The sequence below is a fragment of the Myotis lucifugus genome, unplaced genomic scaffold, assembly GCF_000147115.1.
Source record: "Myotis lucifugus unplaced genomic scaffold, Myoluc2.0 scaffold_350, whole genome shotgun sequence".
Lineage (NCBI taxonomy): Eukaryota > Metazoa > Chordata > Mammalia > Chiroptera > Vespertilionidae > Myotis > Myotis lucifugus.
In genome coordinates, this window is record NW_005871398.1 from 795,723 (window position 1) to 813,464 (window position 17,742).

Consider the following 17,742-nt stretch of genomic DNA (forward strand, 5'->3'; position numbering starts at 1 on the left):
GCATAAAACCCGAAGTTTCTAATATTATTTGTCTCTGCATGACTTATTCTCCAGTCATATCGACATTCTCACTTTGTTTTTAGACTTGTTTACTGTGAACCTTGACTATGTAATATTTTACTCCCCATTAAAACTCATTCTAAGATGTTTACACTTACTATCTGGCAGAAATTGCTATTTTTGCAAAATATTTTGGTTGCCATCCCTGGAAACACTTTAGGCCATATTGTTCTTACATATTTCTACCCTGTAAGATGTGACTATGTAGCTTATGTTGTAGCTGACAGAATGAGTGTGGAAGGGATGTGCACCATTTCCAGACCTGCTCTATGCAAATATTCAATAGGTGATCCACCATCCCTTTCTCCCACCTACTGGCCAGATATGCATGCTTCAATGACTTTGTAAGGTTCATGTTGACAATGATTGAACTTGAACTTCTATCTCGGGTATAGCCTTCACCCAAAGGACAGGCTATCACAGCTAGTTTGATAAAGCTTTTCCTCTGCTTCACCTCCAGTCAGTTGTCATCTGATTTGAGAGGTAAAGTATCATAGCACTATCCCTGCCACTTACTAAGGGAGCAATATTGAGAGTCACCTCTAATTGGCTACATGGGTGCAATTATGACCCACCCTCAACTTTGAAATACATACTGTTAAATTTAATAGTATAGACATTATGTCTTGCCTATTGGCATACTGCCACTCAGACAGCCATAAAGTCAAACCTGGCCCAGGACAATCAGATGAGGAGAAAATAGTATTAAAAGTAATATACACAAAGTTGTAATACCACCCACCCTTCTTCAAATCTCCTGCTCTTATAAGTCTTTCCAGTGAAGTTCCTCTGTTACATCCTTTTATATTTGCTGCGAGGTAGAAATTAGCTAAATACAATTTTAGCTATTTAATATTTTTCAAACACTTGTTTAAAATAACCAAAGTTTACATTACCCTTTTCACTCTAATGAGTCTATCACATTGAGAACATTGTGGAAAATACATGGCTCTGTAATATTTAGTTTTTCTTGACTCTTTATGTACATTGGTAGCAGTAAAGTATGCAATTTTATCATAAATTTATTTAAGGTATCCCACAAAGGTTTGTGCAGAAAATGTTGAGCCCTCAGTCAATTTCTTTCAGATTCCATAAGCTTAAATGAGGGAGTAAATTTAGCCCCGTGTACAAAAGTTTGCTATTTTATATTGCAGTACCCAATATATCTGAATTCTTACAGGCTAGGAATAATGGAATAAATCTGAAGATGTATATGTGGAGCTAAGGGAGTTTTCTCACTACCCAACAATAGATATTTCACTATTAATTCTTTGGTGACATCTTAATAAATAATCTGTTTTCACATTATTCTGAAAAAGTATGTGTCTCTAGAGGTCAGATACATAACTTCAAATAACTACCTTGCAGCCATTTTAATAAAGAGTTTTTAAAATATGCAAAAACATAGATTGCTTTAAAAAGTAATAGAACATTCATAAATTAAGAACTATATACAGGGATTTTTATGCCAAACCTTTTTTATATCATTAAAGTGGTATTTAGCTCCCTGTGTTTATAAATCTAAAATATAGAACTTTATGTTTTACTTTTATAAATTGCTCCTATATTTTAAATATGCTTAATAAATATCCACATGGATACGAAAGTGTATGAATGTACATATTAAAATATCAGCAATATCTATCTCTCTGCCATTGTGATTTTACATGAACTTTCTTTTCTATTAGATTTATTTTTATAATTAAAATGAAGTACAAAACAATTAGTAACTATGGAAAATTGTTTCCTATTAATTTTTAAAGACCTATGGTGATGTAGTTTGCATATCTCCTGTTTCTGATGCTCATGTCTACATCTGTCCCCAAGAACACAGTCCCCACTGCTGCCTTTAGGAGCGTTTCTTATCCCAAAAGTTGTTTACACACTAGAATTCTTAGTCACTTTTGAATCAGAGTCACCAAGAACATGAGTGTTTATTTATTTTTTTATTTTCTTAAATGTGCTGGTGTGCCAAAGGCATCATATCTTCAAGTTCTCTAAAAACCAAAAAGAGGTCCTACACACTCTAGCTTTTTTTGTCTTTTCCTTTTCATTTTTTAATTAAATTTATTGGGGTGACAGTGGTTAATAAGATTGTATAGCCTTCACGTGTACTCTTCCATAAAACGTGATCTGTATATTGCATTGTGTTCCCACCACAACTTCTCCAACAAATGTTATTACTTGCCTTGTTGATAATAGCCATTTTAACAAATGGTTATTATGTGAGGTATCTCATTGTAGTTTTGATTTGCATTTCCTTGATTGCTAGTAAAGCTGAGCATCTTTTCATAATCTGTTGGCTATTTGTATGTCTTTTTAAAATTTCTATATTTATTAAGGCATTACATATGTGTCCTTAACCCCGCACTGCCCCCCCACACCTCCACTCATGTCCTCACCCCCATGTTGTATGTATCCATTGATTAGGCTAATATGCATGCTTACAAGTCCTTTGGTTAATCTCATCCCGTTACCCCACCCTCCCCTACCTTCCCTCTGAGGATTGACAGTCTGACCGATGCTTCTCTGTCTCTGGATCTGCTTTTGTTCATCAGTTTATGTTGTTCATTATATTCCATAAATAAGTGAGATCATGTGATATTTATCTTTCTCTGACTGGCTTATTTCACTTAGCATAATGCTCTCCTGTTCCATCCTTGCTGTTGCAAATGGTAAGAATTCCTTCTTTATTACCACAGCATAGTATTCCATTGTGTAGATGTACCACTATTTTCATATAGGGCTTTTTAAAAATATATATATATTTCTTTATTGATTTCAGAGAGGAAGGGAGAAGGAGAGAGAGATGGAAACATCAATGATGAGAGAGAATCATTGATCAGTTGATCAGCTGCCCCCTTACTGGGGATCGAGCCCACAACCCAGGCATGTGCCCTTGGCCAGAATCGAACCTGGGACCCTTCAGTCCACAGGCTGACTGACGCTCTATCCACTGAGCCAAGCCGGCTAGGGCTAGGGCTTTTATTATGTTGAGATATGATCCCTCTATTCCCACTTTGCTGAGAATTTTTATCAAGAAAGGGTGTTGGATTTTGTCAAATGCTTTTTCTGCATCAATTGATATGATTATGTGATTTTTGTCTCTCAGTTTGTTAATGTGATATATTACATTTATTGATTTGCGGATATTGTACCATCCTTGCATCCCCGGAATAAACCCCACTTGGTCATGGTGTATGATCTTTCTAATGTAATGCTGGATCCGGTTTGCTCGAATTTTGTTGAGGATTTTAGCATCTATGTTCATCACGGATATTGGCCTGTAGTTCTCTTTTTTGGTGGTGTATTTATCTGGTTTTGGAATTATGGTAATGCTGGCTTCATAGAAAGAGCTTGGAAGTGTGCCTTCCTCTTGAATTTTTTGGAATAGTCTGAGGGGATAAGTTTTAGTTTTTATTTGAATGCTTGGTAGAACTCCCCTATAAAGCCATCCAGACCAGGGCTTTTGTTTGCTGGAAGATTTTTGATCACTGTTTCAATTTCTTCTGTAGTTATTGGGCTATTCAGTTTTTTTTTATTCTTCTAGGTTGAGTTTTGGGAGCTTTTACTTTTCTAAAAATATGTCCATTTGTCTAGGTTGTCCTTTTTGTTGGAATAGAGTTGTTCATAGTATTTTTTCATAATCATTTGTATTTCTGTGGGATCGGTTATTTCACCTCTTTCATTTCTGATTTTGTTTATTTGGGTCCTCTCTCTTTGATTCTCAGTGAGCCTGGCTAGAGGTTCATCAATCTTGTTTATCCTTTCAAAGAACCAGCTCTTGGTTTTGTTGATCTTTTGTATTGTTTTTTTGGTCTCTATTTCATTTATCTCCACTCTGATCTTTATTTCCTTCCTTCTGCTTATGGTGGGCTTTTCTTGTTGCTCTCTTTATAACTCTTTGAGTTTTAGGGTTAGGTAATTTATTACCATAGTTTCCTGTTTTTGTGATAGGCTTCTAGAGCTATGAACTTCCCTCTCAAGACTGCTTTCACTGTGTCCCATAGATTTTGGATTGTTGTGTTTTCATTGTTGTTTTTTACCATGATGCTTTTTATTTCTTCTTTGATCTCCTTGGTACCCCAGTCATTGTTTAATAGCATGCTATTTAGCTTCCAGGTTTTTCATTTTTTTATTGTTTTTATTGTAGTTGATTTCTAGTTTTAAACCATTGTGATCTGAGAAGATGCTTGACATGATTTCTCTCTTCTTTAATTTGAAGAGACTTTGCCTGTGACCCAATATATGGTCTATCTTTGAAAATGACCCATGTGCACTTGAGAAGAATGTATATTCTGTGGCTTTGGGGTGAATTGTTCTGAAGATGTCAATTAATTCCATCTGATCTAGTGAGTCATTTAGGATTGATGCTTCTTTGTTGATTTTTTGTTTAGAGGATTTGTCAAATGGTGATAGTGGGGTATTAAAGTCCCCTACTATGACTGTATTACTGTCAATCTCTCCCTTGATATCCTTCTGAAGTTTTTTTATGTATTTGGGTACTCCCATATTGGCTGCATATATGTTTACCAGAGTTATTTCTTCTTATTGTATTGATCCCTTTAGTGTTATAAAGTAGCCTTCTTTATCTCTTGTTATGTCCTTCACTTTGAGATCTAATTTGTCAGATATAAGTGTTGCTATCCCAGCTTTTTTGTTCATTTCCATTCACCTGAAAAACCTTTTTCCATTCCTTCACCATCAGTCTGTGTGAGTCCTTTGTTCTGAGGTGGGTTTCCTGTAGAAAACAGATATGTTGGTCATGTTTTCTTATCCACTCAGTTACCCTATGTCTTTTGATTGGGGGATTTAATCCATTTACATTAAAAGTTATTATTGATAGGTACTTGTTTGTCGCCATTTTTATTCTTTAAGCCTGTGTTCCTTCTTCACTTCCTATTTCTTCTTTTTACATCAGACCCTTTAGCATTTCTTGCATTGCTGGTTTGGTGGTAATAAACTCCCTTAGTCCTTTTTTATCTGTGAAGCTCCTGATTTCACCCTCAATTTTGAATGATAGCCTTGCTGGGTACAGTATTCCTGGATTCAGACCCTTCCTTTACATGACTTTGTATATTTCATTCCATTCCCTTCTGGCCTGATGGGTTTCTGTTGAGAAATCAGTCGCCAGTCTAATGGGGGATCCTTTGTAGGTAACTTTCTGTGTCTCTCTGGCCACTTTTAAGATTCTTACTTTGACGCTGGTGTTTGCCAATTTAATTATAATGTGCCTTGGCATCGGTCTTTTGGGGTTAATTTGTTTGGGACTCTGTAAGCTTCTTGGATTTGTGTGAGTTTTTTATTCCCTATATCAGGAAATTTTTCTGTCATTATTTCTTCAAACAGGTTTTCTATTCCTTGCTCAGTTTCCTCTCCTTCTGGCACCCCTATTATTTGGATGTTGTTTCGTTCCGTGTTGTCCCAAAGTTCCCTTAGGCTCTCCTCCTATTTTTTAGGTTTTTTTTTCTTCTAGATGCTGCTCTGCTTGGGTATTTTTTCCTACCTTGTCTTCTAGCTCACTGATGCAGTCCTCTGCTTCTTCTACTCTACTGTTCTTGCTTTCTATTGAGTTCCTTATAGCAGCAATGTCATTTTTCATTTCTTCTTGGTTCTTCCTCATTTCCCCTTGATTCTTACATATATTGTTGAATTTGTCTTCCATTTTTTCAGCGACCTTTTGACCATTTCTCTGAATTCTTTCTCTGACATATTACTTGCCTCTATTTCATTTATTTCCTTTTCTGGTGATGCCTGTTTTTCTTTCATATGCGGGCTGTTTCTTTGTCTCCCCATGATCTCTCTTCTCCAGGTTTCTGGTTTTGTAACTTTCTCTCTCCTGCATTGATTTAAAGCAGGGGTCCTCAAACTACGGCCTGCGGGCCACATGCAAATACAAATATTGTATTTGTTCCCGTTTTGTTTTTTACTTCAAAATAAGATATGTGCAGTGTGCATAGGAATTTGTTCATAGTTTTTTTTAAACTATAGTTCGGCCCTCCAATGGTCTGAGGGACAGTGAACTGGCCCCCTGTTTAAAAAGTTTGAGGACCCCTGATTTAAAAGCACAAAATACAACACAAAAAGGCACAATATACAAGGCACTGAACACAAATGTATTCACGATACTAATAACCCCAAATAAAGTTGACCACCAAAGAATAGAGAATTAGAGGATATAAAAAAAAGGAGTGCAAAAATAATATTGTGAAAAGGAAAAAAAGTAAGAGATTAAAGAAAGATATTTTTTTTAAAAGGGGGGGGTAAACTATTTATATGGGGATAATACTCCAATAGAACAACCACTAATCCCCAAAAATGCAAATAACAAACACCCAGAGATGAATGCAAACTACAAACAACAACTAATAACAAGCAAGGAGAGGAAAAACAGAAGCAAAAAAATAAACAGAAACAAAAACAAAAAAGAGAAACAATCTCACAAACAAGCACAAAAAAAACAATCTAATCAACAATCAAGCAAACAACAATAGAACAGAGAAAAAGCAAGCAAAACAAAATAAAACTCAAAAACCTATAACAAAAAAAAAACAGAACAAGAACACAAAAACAACAACAGCAAAAAAAAAGGGGGGAAGAGGAAAAAAAAAGAAAAAAGTTTGGATAGTGAAGAAAGAGAAGAGAGATGTGTGTATGGACTTAGAGCAGGGAATTGGAAATTAGGTATATAAGTAGGATGATTTTTTTAACGGGGTAAAAAGAAGGAATAGGTAAAATCTAAAGCAGGAATAGGGTTAGAGAAACAGAACAACAAAATGGGAAAAGTGAGGTAGAGAGTGTTGGCATAAAGGTAAAGGTGAGATAGAGTAAAATGATGCTAAAGGAAAAATGAAAATAGAATGTAGAACACTAATTCCAAAATAAAATAAAGAGAAAATCAAATACTTTTTTTTAAGAAAAAGGTAAAATAGTAGCAGTAGTAATACTGATTAAAAATGAAAATATAATAATTAAAAAGGTAAAACCAAGTGAGGAAAAAAGAAAAAAATAGTTTCTTAAGTAAAAGATGAAAAAATAAAAATGCACAGTAGTGAAAGTCATTCACTTCCTCTACTGTTCTGTTTGTCATGCCTGTTTCCTGTAGGTAGTCAGGACAGTATTGAGGTTCCCTGTGTTCCACTGCTCCTCTGTATTGTAAGCCACAGTCCTGATTTTCAAGCAGGCCATATTTCTTTGTTTCTTAGACTCCTTTGTGTTTACACAAGGGTCAATTTGTGATTCAACTCCTGGGCGGCAGTGTTTCTGGATTGACCTCCGGGGCTATAAGTCCTCTCTAGCAGGTATTTAGCTTTTGTTTTCCTTGTCGCATTTAATACTGGTTTGGGAGAATGGACTGTCCCAGAGCTGGTTCTCCCCACTCTGATCCCCAGGTTCCACAGAAACAACTTTCTCCTGCAGTCTCTTAGAGTGTCCCCAATTGGGTGATCCTATGTACTGGGCTTAGTAATCAAAAGCAAGGATTTAAAGAGAAAAAAAAAAACAGAGCCAGAGTAATTGCGCGAACTCACGACTTTTAGCCTCTGGCACTGCTCGCTTTTATCCCCTGCCACTAAGCAGCCGGTTTACTGGTAAAATTTCAGGGTGCCTTTTTGTGCCCAGTCCCACTATTGGTTAATTTTTAGAGTTCTCTTCTGCCAGCAGCCCTGCGGATCCCCTTCCACATTCGTGGATCATGCTAGCCCCAACGGCCGCAGGTTTTGTGGGGCACAGACTTTCCCAAACCTCTAAATCCCGTTCACACATTTCTCTCTCCTTCCTGGATCGCAGACCTCACCTTTTCCTAGGCAAAATCTGACTTTTTCGTGAGAAGGTGCAGAGCTCATCCATGTCCACGTATTCACGCTGCTAGAGATCCGGTGTTCCTGGGTTTGCAGCTGGTTGCTGGGTGTTGTGGTTGTAGAGACCCAGGCTGTATAGGCTTCTGATAACAGCCACTCTCCCCTTCAAGATGGCGCTGTCTCCACGGCAGAGCTGGTTGCTCCGGGAGAGATTTCAGTACCAGTGGTGGCTGCCTGGTCAGGGGAGCCTGGTCCAGGAGTCCTCAACAGTCCCTTGGAGTATAGCTGTCCCTCACCCACAAATATACACTTCCCGTACATCCATATGCTCACCTTTTGTTCTCTCCCTCTCACACTCTCTTGCAGTCTGCCTTCCCGTTGGCAGCCATCTTCCTCTCTCCTGTCTACCCATTTTTATCTCACTGTTGGATCTAGATGTCAGTCGTGCAGGGGCTGCTCCTTGGGTGGCAGTGGCTTCTCGGGCAGTCACGGCAGCGGCTACTCCTCAGTTGGCAGCGGCTCCTCTGGTGGGTGCAGTTCGCAGCCATGGTGGCTCCTCTGGCTGGTGGGGGGATCCTGCTTGCATAGCTTCTGCTCCTCAGACGGGGGCAGGCTGCTTGCGGCTGCTGCTCCTTGGACAGGGGCAGATTCTCATGTGGCTACTGCTCCTTGGATGGGGGCTGACTGCGTGCAGCTGCTACTCCTCAGACAGGGTGGCTGCTTGTGAGGCTGCTCATGAGTCTGCTGCTTCTTGGACAGGGGCAGGTTGCTCACAGGGCTGCTCCTAGTACAGGGGCAGGCTGCTCATGCAACTGCTGCTCCTTGGATGGAGGCGGGCTGCTTGCACGTTGCTGTTCCTCAGACAGGAGTGAGCTGCACATGCGGCTGTGCTCCTCAGACAGGTGCGGGCTGCGTGTGGCTGCTGCTCCTTGGACCAGTTCGTGCTGTGCAAGGTTGCCGCTCCTTGGACGTGGGCGGTCTGCTGCTCCTCTAATGGGGGTGGGCTGTTCATGCGGCTGCTGCTCCTCGGATGGGGGCAGGTTGCTCACACAGCTGCTGTTCCTCAGACCGTTGCAGGGTGAGGGCTGCATGCACACACCACATGACCACACACTCCTCGTTTGCTCCCTCACTCACTCACGCTCTCTCCCTCACTGCCGCCTTCTTCCTGCCTCTGTTATTGTGTCTGGGGTGTTATTGACCTATTCGTTGATGGAGTTTCCTCTCCAGGTGTCTGGTTATGTAGCTCGCTCTAGCACATTGGCCGGACAGGATAAAATTCACCTCGACAAGACACAACACAAAGGGAACAAAACACGAATGTACTCATGACACCAATAACCCCAATATAAGTGACCACCTGAGAAAAGAGAATTAGGCTAGAGAAAAGAGAGCACAAATGATATCGAAGAGAGAAATAAAGATAAGGGTAAAGATAAGGGAGAAAAGAAAAAGAAGAATATATATATATATATATATATATATAGAGAGAGAGAGAGAGAGAGAGAGAGAGAGAGAGAACACCACAGAACAAACAGATAAACCAAAAAAATGCAAACACCCAGCAAAGAGGGTGGGGGCAGAGTCTGTAGAGGCTGAGCTTATATACAGAAAATAAGGTTAAGAATTGGATGAATATGGTGAGGACCTCAGTTCAGCATAGAGGAAGTAGAAAGGGGATGAGTGGATAAGAAGAAAGAGAATGGAAAGAAAATAATAATAATAAATTTACAAAAAAATTTATTTAAAAAATGGTATAAAAATAGCAAATAAAATAGAGTGATGGAAAAATAATGTGAAAAGAAATAGAAAATAAAGCAACAAACAAAAAAAGGAAAAAAAGAGATAACAAAATAATAATAAAATGAAATAAAAATGGAAAAGTGAAGTGTAATTCCTTTGGCTGGCTTAAGATCCCAGTCTACTGTATTGTCTGCAGTTTCTCAGTTTCCTGTTGCTGGGACTGAAAGCCTCTTTTTAGGCCAGTCACTGTGGACTCTCAGGCACTATTCAGATTTCTTTTTAATTTTTTTTAATTTTTAATTCTTTGTACCATTCAGGGTGTATTCTGGATGTAGCTGTATTAGTTGCCTGGAGACTGGAGGGAGGAGCTATCTCTTTAGGAGAAAATGGCTGCCCAGATCCTGGGCTCAGGTATGACTCAGCGCCAGACTCGCTGCCACTTCTCCTGGACCCTCTCCTCTCCCCAGTCTCTCCCCAGACTCCACAAGTCTGCACCTTCTCCTCCACCTCAGCCACGGGCTAGTGTCCCGATCCGAAAGGTCCTATGAACTAGGTTCAGTGAAGAAAAGCACAGGCCATAGAGAGGGGAAAAACTGCGCCTCTGCAAGCTCTTCCCGACTGCAAATTGTCTCACCAGCTGAGTCTCCTTCACCAATTCGGGGAGGATGTTATTTGTTTCAGCTGCTCATTCTATCTGCTTCAGGACAAGGCTCAGGACATGCCTGTCTATTCCACCACCATTTTGTCTCTCTCGTCCTCTAGTCTCCCAGTCTGTATGTCTTCTTAGAAGAAATGTCTGTCAGGTCCTCTGCCCATTTTGTAATTACATTGTTTGTTTGCTTATTTGTTTAGCATTTTACATAAAGGGAGTACAAGAAAATATTGCTTTGATTTAAAGCAAGATCAAAATTATGTTTATAAAAATCTCCAAAATATTTTAAAGCTGGAACACTCTGAGAAATCCTGCCTTTGAGTGTGAGTAAGGGTTCAGAAAAAAATAAGTGATTGGCAGTGCAACTACCTATCTCCGCTGACACATGTCAGGTCAGCTTTTGTCGTTGAGGAATTTGGGGATTAAGTGACCATCTGAGGTTATGATTGTCAGGAGAGTAAGTATTTTCTCTTTCCCATTTATCATCTACATACAATGATGTTTGCTTTTGAAAACTAAGGTGATGTGATATTTTGTTAAAAAATTCCTTAGTAAATTAAGTCAAGTAATTTTTTATTTTTTTATTTTTTTTTATCCTCACCTGAGGACTTTTGTTGTTTGTTCCCACTGTTTTTCAGAGAGAATAGAAGGAAGGGAAGGAGAGAAGGGGAGGGAGAGAGAGAGACATCAATGTGAGAGGGACACATCAACTGGTTGCCTTCCACATGTGTCCCGACCGGGGTCAGGGAATGAAACTTTAAACCAATTATGTGCCCTTGACCACGAAGCAAACACACCACCATAAAGTGCCCAGATGGATCCTCTAACTATTGAGCCATTCTGGCCAGGGCAAGGCAAGTAATTTTTAAGTATGAAATATATATTAAAATTAATAGGTGCCTGATTATGCATTTGTTAAATTAAAGATATCTCAATGTAACCAGAAACAGTCTTGTCAACATGTTATTCATACCTGAAATATATATATATATATATATATATAGAGAGAGAGAGAGAGAGAGAGAGAAATACATATATTATAGATATGTGTGAATATATGTGTGTGTGTGTGTACGCAAACATAGACATATACTTTCCTCAATAAAATGACATATTTGTTAATGTTCCAATAGTTTCTTCCCCTACTAACTTGTAAATTTAACAGAAATAATCCCTGCAAGATAGACATCAAACCCTTACACTTTACTATCAATTAGTTTGTCAAAATTGTGCTCTCTATATCTAGGCAAGATAATGCACATACATATGTAGAATAGAAATGACTCAAACATAAAATATCTGTGCAACAAGGATCGCTGTTCTGCACACAGTGTGCCCATAGAGGAAAGTGAGTTAAGAAGAGAGGAACTGAGAAGAGGTTACCAGGCTTCAGATACATTTCATTTCTATAACTCCATATGAGCTACTGTGGTTGGTTTCCCTGTGGTTTTAAAATACTGTCTCTCGGGAATTAACTTAGTTCCATTTCCGTAACATGGTGTTTTAAACATTAGAGGTTGAACAGTGGAAGCTGAACACCAAGGTGGGCTGATTGGAGTCTTTACTTTAGTAGGATAAACGAAACTAAGTGAAACTATTTATAGAGCCTCCACTAGATGGTTTTCCATAAAAAAATTAGGAAAATTACAACCCTTGAGATACCAACTACAGATACAAAACATTTGAGTATTCAAGGGTGCATGATAAGTTATATGTTAGCCTCAAATAGGAAACAGCTAATAATGAAAACAGGATTGTAAATCCTTGGCTTCTGCTTTAATATCTCAATGAGGTGTTTTGAGAAGATATGTGGCATCTTCAAAAAGAGAAAACTAATAAATTAGACAGAAAGAGGAAGGGAGCTATCTCTTTGGTCATTAGAAGGAGCTTTCAGCATCAATATAGTTGCTAAAGGATTAGTGATAACTCCTCCACCAAAGCAAAACTATATCAACAGCTGACATGTGCAGTCAAGGACATGGACAACTTTTGGTAAAGATATTTTAAAAGGGAGTGCCAATTGCATTGATTGAGAAACCTAGAAGTGTATTTGAAGTCAGTAGGTTAAACAATCAAATCACATATTATAGGGTAAAATTTTTTTTGAGAATTGGATTGTAAGTCTGGAATTCTGCTAATAGTATGATATAATTTGAATAAATCATAGTCCCAAATCTCAACAAAGTACTTCATCCTGCTGAATGCTAAGATAGTAATAACCAGTGTTTCAAGATGGCACAAAAGAGAGGCACTTAACCCACACAAGTGGCTCAAGAGAATTTTTCAAAGGAAGTGATCCCTAAATCAATGAAGTATATTATCAGTGTTAGCAGTTGGTGACAGTGGTTGGACGTTAGATATTATTATCACTATTCCCTAAATTGGATAATCCTGTGCCAGAGTATTCTCCCATCTAACTCACAACTGGATTAACTTAGAGCATGTTTCCCTTTCAGGGAATCTCATCTTATCCTGATGAGGAATCTGTGATCATTCTTATGTTTGTCCCAGTAGTTGCTTTTTGAGTTTTTATCATTTGTTCTTGGGAATTTTATTGTTATGTTCCTTAGTGTGATTTCTTTTATGTTTATTCTTCTTAATGATTATCAAACTTTTATTATCATCAAATTTGTATTGTTTCATGCATTTTTTATTTCTTTGAATATTTTTATGACCCCCACCCCAGGCCCTGCAGTCTTTCTTTGTTCTTAACTCCAATTACACAGGCATTAGATCAGTTAACGTTGGCCTACAAGTTTTAAATCTAGTTGTATTTTCAGTATTTTACCTTGTCTGTTTCATTGCATCAAACTTTAATTAGTATAGGTATGTTTTTTAACGTATTGCTGGATTTAGTTCCAATATTGTGTTGAAGATTTTAGCATCTATGTGCATCAAGGATATTCGCCTACAATTTTCTTTCTGTATAGTGTCTTTATCTAGTTTTGGAATTAGGATAATGCTGACCTTGGAAGTGTTCCTTCCTCTTGAATTATTTGGAATAGTCTGAGGTGGATAGATTTTAATTCTTCTTTGAATGTTTGGTAAAACTTGCCTGATAAAGCCTGGCAGTCCAGGCTTTCATTAGCTTTTTTTTTTTTATTACTGCTTCAATTTTAGTAGTTGTTACTGGTCTATTCAGGTTTTCTGAATTGAATTTTGGAAGATTATATGTTTGAAGGAATTTATCCATTTCACCCAGGTTGCCCAATTTGTTGGCATATATTTTTTATAGTATTTTCTTACAATCCTTTGTATTTCTGTGCAGTCAGTTGTTACTTTACCTCTTTCATTTCAGATTTTATTTATTTGGGTCCTCTCTCTTTGTTTCTTAATAAGTCTGGCTAAAGGTTCATCAACCTTGTTTATCTTTTCAAAAGACCAGCTCTTGATTTCATTGATCTTTTGTATTGTATTTTTAGTCTCTATGTCACATTGACAACATGATCACTTCAAGATAGTCATGTCACCCTAGCCGGTTTGGCTCAGTGGATAGAGTGTCAGCCTGTGGACTGAAGAGTCCCAGGTTCGATTCTGGTCAAGGGCATGTACCTTGGTTGGGGACACATCCCCAGTAGGGGCTGTGCAGGAGGCAGCTGATTGATTTTTCTCTCTAATTGATGTTTCTAACTCTCTATCCCTCTCCCTTTTTCTCTGTAAAAAAAATCAATAAAATATATATATATTTTTAAAAGATAGTCATGTCAATTTGCTTGGCATTTGTAGCCAGTGTCGAAAGCTCATTCAAGTGTCTGAATTTTCATGCAAATTGTGAAGGAAACAGGGATACATAACGAGAAACCACACAATAACAACTTTCATCCTGTTGGGACCCACAAATGATCTTTATTTCAATACGTTTTTGATTTATAGTCATCTTTAAAATTATTCAGCCAATTATTCCAGCTATTATGATTCACCTATTTTTAATTGATGCATATAACATTTAAACAAGTTTGTTGATTTATTATCTGAAAGGATATTTACCAAAGTGGTAACATTATTACTGCATTACATCATATATATATATTACCTGATTAATTTTGGAAATAATTTTATTTATTAATAAAGTAATAGGTAAATACAAGAAAAAATCAGGGGTTCTTGATCTTCAACATGATTTGGATGATATAAACTTAAATCATAATTATGTAGAATAGTTCATTATCTCATTCTTGTTGCCTATTTTCTAATCTCTAAGCTGTTTCATCTTCTTTCCTCTGAGAATATTCTTCTCCTCAGAGCTGCATGCATTTGGCTTTTTTCCAAGATTATGACACAAAGGATTTAATGCTAAATAAACACCAACCTTACCAATGTGCAAACGTTTGCTCAGGGAAATCAGAATATCATGATCTTTAAAACCAGAGAGAGTTATTGCTAATTCTCAACTCATAGAACAGCTTTATATTTCCAGGTATAGGCAGAATGAGGAAATACTCTTTGGTTTTATAGTGAATAGAATCCTTTGTGATAAAATTTTTCATAATTTTTGTTGATATCAGAAAGATCTATGCATTTCCAAACCACACATAAACGTACAGTGAAATAATGAACAATAGAGAACAGATATGCAAAAATAAATTTTAGTCTTATGAACTAATGTTGCTAAACAACAACCTGAAGTTATGATTGACTGAAAAAAAAGTAAGTACAATGAAATTTTCTTTAGTACTCCCTTTGTAAAATGTCATAAATTTCTGTGTAAAAATGCATTGTATCTGTCTTTATCAACCAAAAGCTGTTAGTAATTTTGATATTTTGTAGTGGGACCAAATATTATTTATTATATCATCTTTAAATTTTATTTTACTAGAATAGATAAAAATCATGGCAGGTTGGTATTTATGCAAAAGTTAATTTAGGATAGTTTGAGACATATCAAGACAATAAACTCCTCCTATCTGCTCAATCATAACTTAACAACAACAAAGAACATAGACATATACATTCACTCACTCACAGATAATATGATCATACTCCCATGTAAAATATAGTGATAATAGTCATGATTTATCTTCTCATTTGACACCCCTCCCTTTATTACAAATGCTGATTCATTTGTATGTTAAATAAACAGAAGTGGATCAATCACATTCGAGGGTCAATTACTTTCTCAATTCCTGATTTGTAGCTTCTAGGATAAATTGAGTTTCATGGATAAACTGCACTGATTGAAAAAGAAACCATGTGTGTTTTAGAACACTGAAACCTGACTGGAATGTGAAAGCCTGAGTTCAGTATCACAGTGATACTGCGCCTATACGCCCATGACTTTAGGAGAAGAGGAAGGAAAATAGCTGTAGACGTGTTCTGGGCAGCCTACCAAATTCATCTACTGTGGTTGTACTGGGAGTAGCCCTTAATTTGGGGGGAATCTTTCAGCCCTCAAGCAAAGATTAAAACCAAAACAATTTCCTTCTCTCTGATAGTGTCTATAAAGCTTCAGGTTTAACTGAGGACACTATAAATTTTTTGTGAAAGTTGATCTTGGTCTCACATTAGTAGGAAGACTGTATTTTAAATAAAGACCATAAAAGTAAAATCACATAAAATAATCAGGTATGCAGTGGAAGGTCTTAATTGTTCTTTGACATAGGGGTTTCCAAGCCCTGGAGACACTGACTGCAGATTGAAGACGAATAAATTTCTTTGTAATTAATTGATGAAAGATTTTAAAATATAAGCTTGGAAAATTTCTCAATATTACAAAGTATTTGAGCACTAGCTTCCATTATTCATGGGTAGTATACTAAACTAAAACTGTTGGTAACAAAGATGAAGTATTAGATGGAAGATAAGGTGAAAATGAAAATATAGTTACTGCTCATATCCACCATAAAAATATTACACATAGACAAGATGATCACTTCAACATAGTCAAGTCAGTTTGCTTGGCACTTACAGCTAGTTTTGAAAGCTCATTTTGGTTTCACTACACTCTATTTAAGTGTCTTTGAATTTTTCATGCAGACTGGGCAGAAAGCAGGAATCCATGATGAGAAACCACACAGTAACAACATTCATCCTGCTGGGATTGACTGATGACCCACAGCTGAAAGTTCTGATTTTCATCTTCCTTTTTTTACCTACATGTTGAGTGTAGCTGGGAACCTGACCATTATCTCCCTGACCGTCATAGATTGCCATCTCAGAACAGCCATGTACCTTTTTCTCCAAAATTTCTCTTTCCTTGAAATCTCATTCACAACTGCTTGTATTCCCAGATTTTTGTACAACCTATCAACGGGTGACAAAATCATTACCTATGAAGCTTGTGCTGTTCAAATATTCTTTACTTATCTTTTTGGGATAACAGAATTTTTTCTTCTAGCCACGATGTCCTTTGACCGTTATGTGGCCATCTGCAAACCCTTGCATTATGTGACCATCATGAATAACAGAGTCTGCAACAGACTTATCATCAGCTGTTGGATGGCTGGCTTGTTAATCATAATCCCACCACTTAGCCTGGGCCTCGATATGGAATTCTGTGACTCTAACGTCATTGATCACTTTTTCTGTGACGCCACTCCTCTGCTAAAGATAGCATGCTCAGACACCTGGTTCATAGAGCGAATGATTTTAGTCTGCGCTGTCTTGACTTTTATCATGACCCTGGTATGTGTTGTTCTGTCCTACGTTTATATCATCATGACAATTCTAAGACTCTCTTCTGCTCAACAGAAGACAAAGGCCTTTTCTACCTGTTCTTCCCACATGATTGTGGTTTCTATCACCTATGGCAGCTGCATCTTCATTTATATCAAACCTTCAGCAAAGGAAGAGGTGGCTCTTAACAAAGGAGTTTCCCTGCTCATTTCTTCTATTTCACCTATGTTGAACCCATTTATTTATACCCTAAGAAACAAGCAAGTGAAGAAAGCCTTGAATGACTCAATCAAAAGGATTGCATTCTTCTTTAAAAAAAGAAAAAAAAGTAGTTGATTAATTAAAATAAAAGATGAATATTCCCTCAACTTTTGGGGTAAAATTCTAATCATATTTTGCCTTAATAATTTCTCTTTCAGTTTTATTAACATTTTACAATTTCTTTTACTATACTGAGGGGTTGTCTTACAAATTAATTTCTCTATTTCAAGTCTATCTAACAATTTCATTCACATGGATATAATTCTTTAATAAAATTTGGTTAAAAGTTACAAATAGCCCTAACCGGTTTGGCTCAGTGGATAGAGCGTCGGCCTGCAGACTCAGGGGTCCCTGGTTCGATTCTGGTCAGGGGCATGTACCTTGGTTGAGGGCACATCCCCAGTAGGGGGTGTGCAGGAGGCAGCTGATGGATGTTTCTCTCTCATCGATGTTTCTGACTCTCTATCCCTCTCCTTTCCTCTCTGTAAAAAAATCAATAAAATATATTTAAAAAGTTACAAATAATGTGTAATGCAGAAATAAAAAGCACAAGGTTTTATACAAATATAATACCAGAATGAGAAAAATATGGTAGACTAAAAAATGGAAAAGTAC

The 17,742-nt window shown here is 37.3% G+C and overlaps 1 protein-coding gene across 1 annotated transcript; it reads left to right on the forward strand.

Annotated features, from left to right (window-relative positions):
- Window positions 1-16,252: 16,252 nt before the first annotated feature.
- Window positions 16,253-17,175, forward strand: LOC102435061 (olfactory receptor 6C2-like; the record flags this gene model as incomplete). The annotated part of the gene is given in 2 exon segments (XM_023764815.1): window positions 16,253-16,334; window positions 16,337-17,175. Coding segments are annotated over 2 exon segments (921 nt in total), but the record flags the coding sequence as incomplete, so codon positions are not given.
- Window positions 17,176-17,742: the final 567 nt, after the last annotated feature.